This window comes from Lagopus muta, chromosome 7, assembly GCF_023343835.1.
Source record: "Lagopus muta isolate bLagMut1 chromosome 7, bLagMut1 primary, whole genome shotgun sequence".
Taxonomy (NCBI): Eukaryota; Metazoa; Chordata; class Aves; order Galliformes; family Phasianidae; genus Lagopus; species Lagopus muta.
This window is the reverse complement of record NC_064439.1, coordinates 8,266,669-8,278,366: the sequence shown is the minus strand read 5'-3', so window position 1 is coordinate 8,278,366 and position 11,698 is coordinate 8,266,669. Positions and strand designations below refer to the sequence as shown.

Sequence of the window (11,698 nt, the reverse complement as noted above, 5' to 3'; positions counted from 1 at the left end):
GTACCCTCTTTTGTATAAATTATATATTCCTTGTATCTGTCTTCTTGCATGCACGCAGACGGGAAGATAAAACTTGAGTGTGTTTTTCATGGCACGAAGCAGGCGTTTGGCTGTTAGACGGCTTGTTTCTGCAACTCGACGGGCTGACAAAAAACTCGCAGACGAGCAGCTGCCTTCCTCACTCCTTACCCACCGTTAAAAACGCCGACATTTCAAGTTGGGAAAGAGAAAGTGGTGCTTTACTGGAAGGTTACGCAGAAGCATAAGTAACAGAAGAGAAGAGTGGGTGCACGGGAGGGAAAAGTCGATCTGAGAGTTTCCAATCACTTCTTTCAAGCTCTTTCTCTAAAGTTTACCTAAGAAAGATCACTTTGTCCCTTGCAAGTTGGGGTGGTGCTCCATGTTGCTGTTCATGGTGTACAACTTTTTCTTGATTCTTTTTCAACCACTTAAAAACTAATTTTAAAGTCCATTTTCACGTGCTTTAAGTGGATTACGACTCAGACGGGAAAACTCCCATATCACCTCTCGCTCCAAAGAGCTGCATTTTATTTTTCCTTAAATAAAGCTGATTTTTATTTATTATTTTTGCTAAGAGAGTGGACTTCGGCTCACTTCAGCGTGTCATCTCGGGACTTTTGAGAACTCTCAAAAAGCTCCTTCGAGTTTCTGGACCCTGGGACAAATCGCGTGCTCTCCGGAGCAAAAGCAGAGGAGCCCTTAGCAGCGGTGTTTGTCCATACGGGACCCTGCCTTTCCGCCCGACCTGCTCTATCAGCCCCATCTCTGCAGTTCTGCTCGTCTCTCAACACCTTTGTCTGATCAGTCGCTTTTGGAGACCGGGGATAAAGACATCACTTGCCACGCTGCACGAGATAACAATTAATTTCACATTAAACTTATCCCCCCGCCATTCACTTTGCCGGGATCGATCGCTGCTAATTGTGTTTGCGGATGCTTTCAGCGCGTCGCTCTCCTTCAAAACTTAATGACACCCCGCGAGGAGGTGTGAGAGCCGGCAGAGCCGCTCGGAGCGCAGAACAAAGCGCAGCGCTGTGCCATCCCTGACCGCGGCCACTTCCCGACTCGCTGCGTTATTTTCAATGGGGACAGCTCTGATTTTTATTTATTTACTTATTTGAAAATAAACGCTGCTGAGGTGTCCGCGTGATGCAGACTGGCGGCCAGCTGCCTCCTCCTATCGGTTTTTCCTTCCTCCAAAGCAGTCATTTATCAGCTAAAACGTGACTGTGGTTCAATGCGCGGCTGCACGAGGGGAGCGGTGTCCCTTGCCATGGGAAGAAACCTGTTACAAAGCCCCCGAGGTGGGCTCACCCTCACACGGCACTGTTTCCCCCAGAGCTCCACCATTTCCCCAATAGGTTTCTATTTGCGGGGCTCCCCGCTAATTCGGCGTTTTATGAACTGCCCTCAGAAGCCCGCCTCGCACCCCTCGAACCTGATGTATTTTGCATTTATTATTATTATTATTACGCAGAGGCGTCTGTTCCCCTTACTGACAAATGTACCATTCTGCCAAGAAAGTTTTTATTTTTTTTTAAGAGAAAAAAAAAAAAAAAAAAAAAACAGCGTGTAATTGATGTTATCCCAAGAAAGCGCAATCCCCGCCCCTTTCAGCTCCGAGCCCTTCAGGTAAAAGGAAAAAAAAAAAAAATCTTTCAAGAATTTGTTGCCTTTTTGAGGGTTAAAACATCAGAAGACAAGCTTGTCTCGCCTTGGCCAATCAGCTCTCGGCCCTGGCAGCTATAATATAGAACTAAAGGCAGACTCCTCTCACAAGCGTCTTGCTTTGCTACCATTAAAATCAGACCCTTTTTGTCTCTCGATTGCTGTCTCCCGACCAAACTCCGATGTGTTCCGTTATCAGCGACCTAAAGGCTGCCATTCCAGCACCTGTCTTGCTAGGGATCGGTGGATAGTATACGATCAGAAAGCAGACAAGGACATAGGAGGAGAGAGAGCTCTAGAGAGACAGCCAGGGATAGGCACAGAGAGCTGTGAAGTAATTGGATTCAATGGACGAAATGCTGCTGTTGACAAGAATTCTCTTGGTGGGCTTCATCTGCGCTCTTTTAGTCTCCTCTGGGCTGACTTGTGGACCAGGCAGGGGCATTGGAAAAAGGAGGCACCCCAAAAAGCTGACCCCGTTAGCCTATAAGCAGTTTATTCCCAATGTGGCAGAGAAGACCCTAGGGGCCAGTGGAAGATATGAAGGGAAGATCACAAGAAACTCCGAGAGATTTAAAGAACTAACCCCAAATTACAACCCTGACATTATTTTTAAGGATGAAGAGAACACGGGAGCTGACAGACTGATGACTCAGGTAGAGCCACAGAGATACCTGTATTTGTGTTTGTTAACCTCTCTGAGCACCCCTAAAGGACGCATCTGTCTTAGCATTTTTTTGAGAGCCCCCCCTTTCCCTCCCCCCTTCCCCCCGCCCTCCAAACTCGGCTACTTTCCCCGTAATGTCAATGCCATCTCTCAGACAAGTTAGCGGGGCCGGAGCCGGCGGTGGGGGTTCGGTGCGATACCCGCCGGCATCGCCATGGCGTTCCCTGCAACTTGGGCAGGGACAGCCGCTCGCGTTCGTCCCCACGGATGCACTTTGCTCAAACGAACCGCATCCAGCGCGGAGTACCGCGGGCGCGCAGTGACCGCTGGGCCGCTCGCTCCCGTCGCCGGAGGAGCCCCCGCTCGGGTTTATCGCTCGGGTTTATCTCTCTTTTCTTTCTTTTTCTTTTTCTTTCTTTCATTTTCTTTTTTTTCTTTTTTCTTTTTTTTTTTTTTTTTCTCCGCTGTTTCATTTCATTTTGCCCTTCATTATTTTATTTATTTTTTCCCTCGCGAGCGTATTCTATATTTAGTAGGCATGCAGTCGTGCACTCACAAAAGGCAGCTGAAGCCGGATCGACCATGGCTCTCCTGATTCCGTATGATAGAGCTCGTATTGCAATACCATCATTTGCGATTGTGCCCATCAGAGCGTAAATATATTGATATTTCTTTAAGGATGCTCGCCGTCAGTGCTCTGGTACTTCCATAGGGGAGGGACTTGCAACTTATCGGCATTGCATCACCTTCGGGTTTAAAAAATCTGATGGCACAAGGTTTACAACCGGGTAAATATTGGATCTCGGGCGGAATCGGATTGCGGAACCATTTTATGCAAAAAGAGAGAGAGAGAGAAAGAGAGAGAGAGAGAGAGAACCTCTCCGAGAGTCACCTCGTAATTATTATTCATGCTCACCAGAGAGCTCGGTGAAGTCAATTGCTCTGCCAATCCCGGAGTTTCTCAAACTACATGCAATCTAGGCACTGGAAATGGGTTTCCTCCAAATATAGGTCAACGGCGCTTTTTTTAATATTAATACATTTAAGCCCCACCTTCAGCGCTAGAACAGGACTCTCGGGGAAGGACGAGGCGGGGAGTGGACGCGGAGGGGGTGCGGGGAAATGCGGGGGGGGGAGGGAGGGGAATTTCCCAAACTCTCCCCGCTCCTCGGCCTGATTTTCCGCACGTTTGCCGGCTCTCCCGGGGCGCGGGGCCACCATCTCCTCCCGACCACCTTAAATCTCCGCGTACCTCGGAGCGCGGCGACGCGCCTCTGCCGGGGCGGAGCGCGGAGCTCCGTGTGCGGTGCGCGGAGCTCGGAGCGCGGAGCTTCAGCCCCCGCGCCCCGCTGAGCGCTCCTCCGCCCTCTCTGCCTCCGCATCTCGCATTTTCAGCTCCACTTAACTCCTCTCTCGCCCATCGATCGCGCCGGCTCGGGTTTCACCCTTTCCTACGCGAACGGAGAGGAGGAGGAGGAGACGGCGGCGGCTCCGCGGGAGATGGGCTCCCGGCGGGGCGCAGCGCGGCGGTGCGGGCGCGGAGGAGCGGTGCGGGCCGGGGGCGGTGCGCGGATGCCCTCCCGGGGCACGGCTCCAGCCGCATTAGCCGGCAGCGGGTGAACTCCTGACCTTCTGTCAACTTCCCTCAGACGAACGGAACGAAAACAAATAGTTGTGTTTTTTTTTTTTTTTTCTTCTTCTTTCTTTCTTTCTCTTTCTTTCTTTTTCTTTCGGCTTGCCGTGCTTTAGGCACAAAGAGGGAAAAGGGCTGGGTTGGGGCAGAGGGGACCAGAGGAGAGGGGTCGGATTCGGGGGTTGCCGTCCCGCAGCCCCCCGCCCTTCGCCTCGAGCCCTTCAGGCATGGAAAGATCTTCCCCCGGAGAGAATTGTTAGACTCGGGGAATAGCCGCCGAATGCATTAGCCGCGGGTTAATATTAACTTCGGAGGGGGGTGGAAAAAAAAAAAAAGGCAAACATAGCTCGGTAAGTCGGGTTCTCAACTTCGCAGGTGACAACAGCGGTTTGCTGAGGGCTGCCCCCTCCCTCCCCCCCATCCCGGCCATTGGCTGGATTCGGCTGGGAGATAAGGAGGCCAGGTCAGCACGATAAAGCTGGAATTTGTTCGAAATAAAATAGCCATCTCGCCTAACGCGGGCACACGGCGGTGCGCGATGGGAGGAACTCAGAGATCAGCTTGGCATTTAGGAAGCCCACCAGGTTGTTTACACTGACAGGTACCTGTTAAGTGTTTCCTTCAAGCAATTCATTTGTGAAGAGATTAGGAGCTGGCAGGAGAGGGCTTGTTGAACAACTTCGCCTCCACACAAAGCGTCGGCGGAGGCAGCCCTGCTGAGCTTCACGGTGGCTGAACAGAATTGGGCTTGATTTGTGGCACACGACCCGATGAATTAATAAATAGTCTGGGCTTCACGGCTTTTGACTCCGACAATCCAGCTCAGGCGGAGTGAAAGGGAGGAAAGTCCTTTAGGAGGCCGTTCCCCTGCTTGATTCCCGACTCCTTGCGTTCTCCGGGCCAGAGGCCGGGAGGGAGACCCGCCACTAGAGCTGCTAGCGTGATATGCTACTATCATGATATCCTCGTATTGTGAAATCCTTCTATCGTGATATCCTGGCGCTGCAATATCCTGCTACCGTGATATTCTGCTATCCCGATCTTGTAAATACCCTAACATCCAGCCATCCCCATACCTTGCTTGTCCCTGTACAGCTCTGCAGGAGCACATCCATCCTCCCAGGTGTGCAAAGGGGGAAAGTAAAAAAATCCCCTGCGCTTCCTTGTGCTCTGCTGCAGGGAATGGGCTGAAAGCAGCCTCCCCGGCTCTTTGCACCGAGCGCTAGGCCACAGAGTCCAAAGTGAGCTCGTGATTGCTTTTGATATCTCTTGGGGCCATGTATGCTGCTGGAATTGCTTTTTATTGTGGTGATAGACACACGGGAAGTTTCTTGTTGAACAATCTTGTCACGTCCCTCGGAGTGGGGTCGGAAAAGGGGTGGCCGCACTTGGCCCTGCTGGGAGCTGGGAAGGGGCCTTTGTGGGACAGGGCGTCCCTCTTGGGGCTGTATGTGAGGGAGAGCTTCTGCTTGCCTCTTGCTGTGGCTTTACCCCATGTGCATCCTTGCTGTTTGTAGTCATGAGTTATTTCCCTCTGAAAAAGGGGGGAAAAGTTGGCCTTGTGTGGTTTTACTAGCTGTGTGCCTTTCAGTCAAATGCTTTCAGTGCTGATTTCTTACGGCTGGGGGTGACTGCAAGTCCCTCTTCCTGTAGAATTGGTCATTCCCCTTCATTGGCCCACACACCAATCCTCTACACTTTCAGGGCTCCTTATAGAGCTCACCCCTGAATCTGCCCACAGTGCAGCTCTAGGTGAGCCCAGCAGCTCAGGGGTGTGAAGGAAAACACTGAAACCCTTCCCTATGAGGCCTGAAGCCTCTCATTGCACACAAAGGCCCCTCAGCATCCCTGTAACTCCTCTGCTTGGTCCTCTCCTGCTTTCCATCTTCCCCCTCTGAGCCGTATTACCCTACGTCCATGCCGAAAGCAGAGGGAGCGCTCCCAGCCCAGGTTGCTTTGAGGACTCTAATGAGTGATGGGCGTGGAAAAAAAAAACACTACCAACAAAACAACACAAAAACTAGTAGCACATAAAGGCTGTTAACGTGTATTGAGACCCCTTTCAACAGAGAATTAAGCTGAAAAGACCGGGGGAGACATTCTGGGGAGAATCTGTGACTCCCAGATATATGGCGAGTGTTTGTTCTCGGCAGAACTTTGTTCTGGGAAGGGGACAGGGCACTTAGAGCAGGAATGCGGGGCTTTGAGTCCGCACACTCCGGCTGTGGAGCAGGTGCTGGGGAGGGGGAGGCGTTGCGGTGTTTCACCCCTGCTTGCTCCCTTTGGCTGGGGAGGAAGGGCAGGATGCGACCCTAGGGGTGCGGGGAGGCCGGTGGGTCATCTGATGTCGGTGACAGCAGCATCTCCTCAACACGCCTTTCCCTGTGTCCCCATGTCCCCGCAGCGCTGCAAGGACAAGCTGAACGCCCTGGCGATTTCGGTGATGAACCAGTGGCCCGGGGTGAAGCTGCGGGTGACCGAGGGCTGGGACGAGGACGGCCACCACTCCGAGGAATCGCTGCACTACGAGGGTCGCGCCGTGGACATCACCACGTCGGATCGGGACCGCAGCAAGTACGGGATGCTGGCCCGCCTCGCCGTCGAGGCTGGCTTCGACTGGGTCTACTACGAGTCCAAGGCGCACATCCACTGCTCCGTCAAAGCAGGTGAGGCGGGGGGGGGACGCGCTGGGGACACCCCCGGGCTCTGTGCCCCAATTCCCCGTCCCATCAGCCCTGCCCGCCCCGTCGGGGTCCGGAGCGGAGCGCCCGCCTCTGAGGCACACGTGGGAGGGGGGAGGCAAAGAAGGAGAGGAGGGGATGCGAGAAAGAAAAAAGGAAAAAAAAAAAAAAGAAAGGAAGGAAGGAAGGAAGAAACCCAGCCAGCTGCAGCACCTCCTGCCAGCGTTAATTTCGCTGTCAGTTTGCCCAGCCTTCCCACCACCGCCACACGCCCTTCTCCTCCTTCCGTGGGATCCGAGCTCTCCCTATCCGAAGCGATCGCTCATCTCGGGGCAGGAGCGGACCGGGAAACCGAACACCGAGCGCGGCCCCTCCGCCGGGAGGCGCCGGGAAATTCCCAGCGCCCGATACGAGCGCATCTCTTTCTGCCTCCCCTCCCTGTGCTTACAACGCCACACGCTGTCTCAACCCGGGAACAGCTCGTGAGAAACCCCGAGCTGCGTTTGGCGCTTCTGAAACAAAATTATTCTCGTTTTGATTATTTTAAGTGAACACCTTGGCGTGTACCAGCCTCCTGGTGCTGTACAGCGGTGTTGTGAGAGCATCTTCCAGCCTGGAGAGTGCTGCAAGTGTCAAGAAACACTTGGCTGCAAAAGAAAATAATGGGCTTTCTCTAAATATATCAATTTACTTCGAAACAGCAAGTAAACAGCATTGGCTTCACCACGCCAGTCTGTAACTGGGTCCCGATCCACACCGGGACTTCTCCAGCCCACGAGGGCTTTGTCCTGGGAGCCCAACACTGCTTTTGTTCATGTCCCCCAGCCCTTCGGAGGCTCTGCAAAGCTGCCGGTCTCACAGCGATACGAAACGTCCCTTTCAATAGCGAGGATGGGCTTTATGGCTCAAGGTGTCTGATTGTGGCTCACAATAACCTTATTCCGAGCGCCCACCCTAATCCACCGCCATGTATATTTCATAGGACAGGAGCGACCCCGAGCTGCTCATTGAGATTCCGCACACGCGGACTTTGGGGTGACATTTAGTGCGTGTCAGGCGGGGTCGTGTGACTGTACCACGCGGGTTGCAAGGGAACGGGCCTGAATTCCACCCACTAGGTCTGGTTTCAAACTGTGGAAACCTCGTTTCATGACGGAGCATCTTATGAGAAGATTAAACCCCATAATGGCAGGCAGGAAGATTCTTTATCTAGATCTCTGTTTGCAAAAAGTATGATCCCGGAGACTGGAATGCAAAGAAGAGTTCCCCCAAGGCCTGAATTATTGTCACTGGGACAGGGGAGGGAGAGGCAGGGGTGGTAAAAGGGACATTGATAATGCGCTGCGGCAAGTATTTAGAGCGAGCTTCTACATTTAAAATTCAAATACACATCTTGAGTGCCTTGGAAAAGTGGCTCTGCTGTGCAAATAGTGCTTGGAAGGTCCTGGGTTTTTTGGAGAGTATGTGTGTGAATTGGCACATAGGGTTTCTGCACCTGAACAAATAGGGAGGGGGAGAAAAGGGGGGGAAGAAGCTGGGAAAAAAATGGAAGTGTCCTCTCTTCCAAGAGTGTCTGCATTTATTACATGAATCAGAATGACAATGCTGATCCTTTATTGGATTTTAATTAGAGAACCCAAACAAGCGCTGCTCAAAGAAGCAGATTTTCACACCTCAGCCAATTCACTGGCATGTTTGTAGAGCTGCTACAGTACTAGATCTATTCATCAAGTCCCTGAATATGCAAACAAAGCTCAAGCCAGACCTTTGGTGCAGGCTTGTACAAAGGTGTAGTTTGCTAGCAGAGGGCTCCACATAAAGCACATAGCTTGTTTGTTGCCATGTCCTCTCTGAAGAGGCCTTGGAGATCTCGCTGCTTCATTTCTGAAAGAGAAGTGATAAAGTCGTTAGCAAATCAATAATGTTCTTATTTTCACCCTTCCTGTCCTTCCTGAGAAAGTCATTAGGAGATGCTCAGAGTGTTTATGTAAATCATGATAGCTTCAGCACCGGCCACAGAAGCTAAACATAAAATCTGACTACCTTTAGGAGATAAATTACCAGGACTCTAAATTGGCATAGTGACTAACTGGGAGAAACAAAGGGAATGCAAGGCAAGGATCAGAAATGCCGTGACTGCAGCAAAGGCACTTGATAGCCCATGGTATCATGGGCTACAACCCAGTGCAGAGAAGTGAGACCCTGCAAGTTCCTAGGCTAGGCCTGGAAATCAGCAGTGCTCCTTTCGAACTGCACTGCACAAGGCTAAACTTTTCAGAAGGAATTTGCAGAAGAGACTTGAAATCCATCAAGTCCTCTCACTGTTTCTGATTTGTTAAAGCCTACAATTATTCTTCCTGGTAGTTCTCAAAAAGCAGCAGTGGTAGCTACAGCATTCAGTGTCAAAACCCTGAACAATTCCAGCAACAGCTGAGCACGTGTTCGAGAAACATGGAGGTGTGGTGCCTGGGGGCATGATTTAGTGGGCAATAATGGTGGTAGGTGGGAGTTTGAACTGGATGATCTTAGAGGTTTTTTCCAGCCTTAATGGCTCTATGATTCATGTGAAGGAGGTATCTGGGTTGGGTGCAGGCATAGGGATGCCCTGGGACTACTGACTCAGGACAGAACCCTGCTTTTGGTGGAGTGAAGTAGTGAGAGAGGGGTTTTTACATGGAGTTAATTGAAGTCTTGGGGACTGCAGGGCAGTGGTGTTACAGGGAATAGGGTGAAAACCCCAGAAATGAAAAGGCAGTGAAGTCTGTGGGTGGAAGTCTTGACAAATTGGGCTTCTGTTCTTTCCACGAGAAAGCTATCCTGCCTTGTGGCATTTGCTGCCTGAGAGATGGGCTTCTTCAGTACAAAGTGCCATGAGCAGCAAACAGGGTCCTAGAGAAAGAGAAGACACTCTGCTTGTAGACCTATGCTCTACCTGCTGGCATCTGTGAGGTGCAAGGCAAATGGAACCAAGTGAGAAGTACTTCCAGAAAAAAAGAAAAAACAACGCTTATTCTGGAACAGCTATTTCAGCAGAAAAGTTTTGACTATCTTGCTCGAGGAGGTGAATGCAACTGAAGGGCTTGTAACTCAGCAGGAGGCCAAGCATGGTGGCATGGTGCTGGAAGGGTCTCTTGTAGCCAGCTGCAATGAGGACATGCTGGTTACCAGGACTCGTGGTGCTGGAGAAGACCGGAGAAGAGCAGGCTCAGGGGATACCTAATCACTCTCTACAACTCTGTTAGAAGAGGTTTTGACAAGGTGAAGGCAGCCTCTTGTCCCAGATAGCAGCGGTATGATGAGAGGGAATGGCCTCAAATGAGCCAAGTTCAAGTTGGATATTAGGAAAAACTTCCTCTTGGAAGGAGTTATCTGGCACTGGCATGGGCTGCCCAGGGAGGTGGTGGTGGACTCACTGTCCCTGGAGGTGTTATGAAACGTGTAGATGTGGCACTGAGGGACATGGTTTAGTGAGCAATATTGGTGGTAAGCGGATGGTTGGACTTGATGTCCTTAGAGATCTTTTCCAAGCTTAATGGTTCATGGCTCTATGCTTGGGGCATGTTGGGAAATGTGTCCCCGCACATTGGTCACCCCTCTAACACCTTGTGTCTCTTTCCTCGTGCAGAAAACTCAGTGGCAGCCAAATCAGGAGGCTGCTTCCCCGGTTCGGCCACAGTGCACCTGGAGCACGGCGGCACCAAGCTGGTGAAGGACCTGAGCCCTGGAGACCGCGTGCTGGCTGCTGACGCAGATGGCCGGCTGCTCTACAGCGACTTCCTCACCTTCCTCGACCGGGAGGACGGCTCCCGAAAGCTCTTCTACGTCATCGAGACGCGGCAGCCCCGAGCCCGGCTGCTGCTGACTGCAGCCCACCTGCTCTTCGTGGCCCCCCAGCACAACCAGTCGGAGGCCGCAGGGCTCACCGGCGGCCAGGCGCTCTTCGCCAGCAATGTGAAGCCTGGCCAACGCGTCTACGTGCTGGGTGAGGGCGGGCGGCAGCTGCAGCCGGCGTCCGTCCACAGCGTCTCGTTGCGGGAGGAGGCATCGGGAGCCTATGCCCCGCTCACCGCCCAAGGCACCATCCTCATCAACCGGGTGCTGGCCTCCTGCTACGCCGTCATTGAGGAGCACAGTTGGGCCCATTGGGCCTTCGCACCATTCCGCTTGGCTCAGGGGCTGCTGGCCGCCCTCTGCCCAGATGGGGCCATCCCTACGGCCGCCACCACCACCACCGGCATCCATTGGTACTCACGGCTCCTCTACCGCATCGGCAGCTGGGTGCTGGATGGTGACGCGCTGCACCCGCTGGGCATGGTGGCATCGGCCAGCTGAGAGCGGCTGGAGAGGGACAGAAATGGAGTGTGGGAGAGAGAGAGAGAGAGAAAAAATGGGGGGGTTGGAAGGAGAAAAAAAAAGGAAAAAAAAAGAAATAACCCAAATGGAAAGAAAACAGAAAAAAAAAAAAAAAAAAAGCAACAACAAAAAAAAGGAAAAATAATACATATTTTTAAAAAAGAGCACGGATTAAGACTTAAAAATAATAATAATAAAATAATAATAATTAAGTAGGACAGTCCAAAGTAGACTTTAAGGGAAACAAAGACCCCGGGAAGTTCTGTTCCGTTTAGTTTATAAATATATATATATTTTTATTTGTTCTTTTGTTGTTTTGTTCATTGTTTTGTTGTTGTTGTTGGTTTTATTTTTTCCTCCTCTCCTGGATATTTATTTCTTTGGTATGTCGAATAGATGTTTTAAATGATATGAACCGGACCTTCAAGAGCCTTAAATAGTTTCTTTGATAATTTATTATCATGCGAACTGTTCTCACAGGGGAAAAAATTATTTTGTGAGGCCGAGCAAAACTGCGCAGAGTCTATTTTTCTACATGTCACGTGTGTCCTGACTTTCAGAAAGCAAAATTCCGTACTTTCCCATCTCTCCATTACGTTGCTCCTTCATTTCAGCGAGTCTAGAGAAACAAGCAAGTGAACAAATATACAGAAAAGAAAGACAAACTTCATGGGG

At 51.3% G+C, this 11,698-nt stretch overlaps 1 protein-coding gene across 1 annotated transcript; it reads left to right on the top strand.

Annotated features, from left to right (window-relative positions):
• The first annotated feature begins 2,036 nt into the window (after positions 1 to 2,036).
• Positions 2,037 to 11,057, top strand: SHH (sonic hedgehog signaling molecule). The gene is made up of 3 exons (XM_048951857.1): positions 2,037 to 2,345; positions 6,394 to 6,655; positions 10,296 to 11,057. The coding sequence occupies exons 1-3, from the start codon at positions 2,037 to 2,039 to the stop codon at positions 11,000 to 11,002; spliced, it is 1,278 nt and encodes a 425-aa protein (XP_048807814.1). The 3' UTR covers positions 11,003 to 11,057.
• The last annotated feature ends 641 nt before the right edge of the window (positions 11,058 to 11,698 follow it).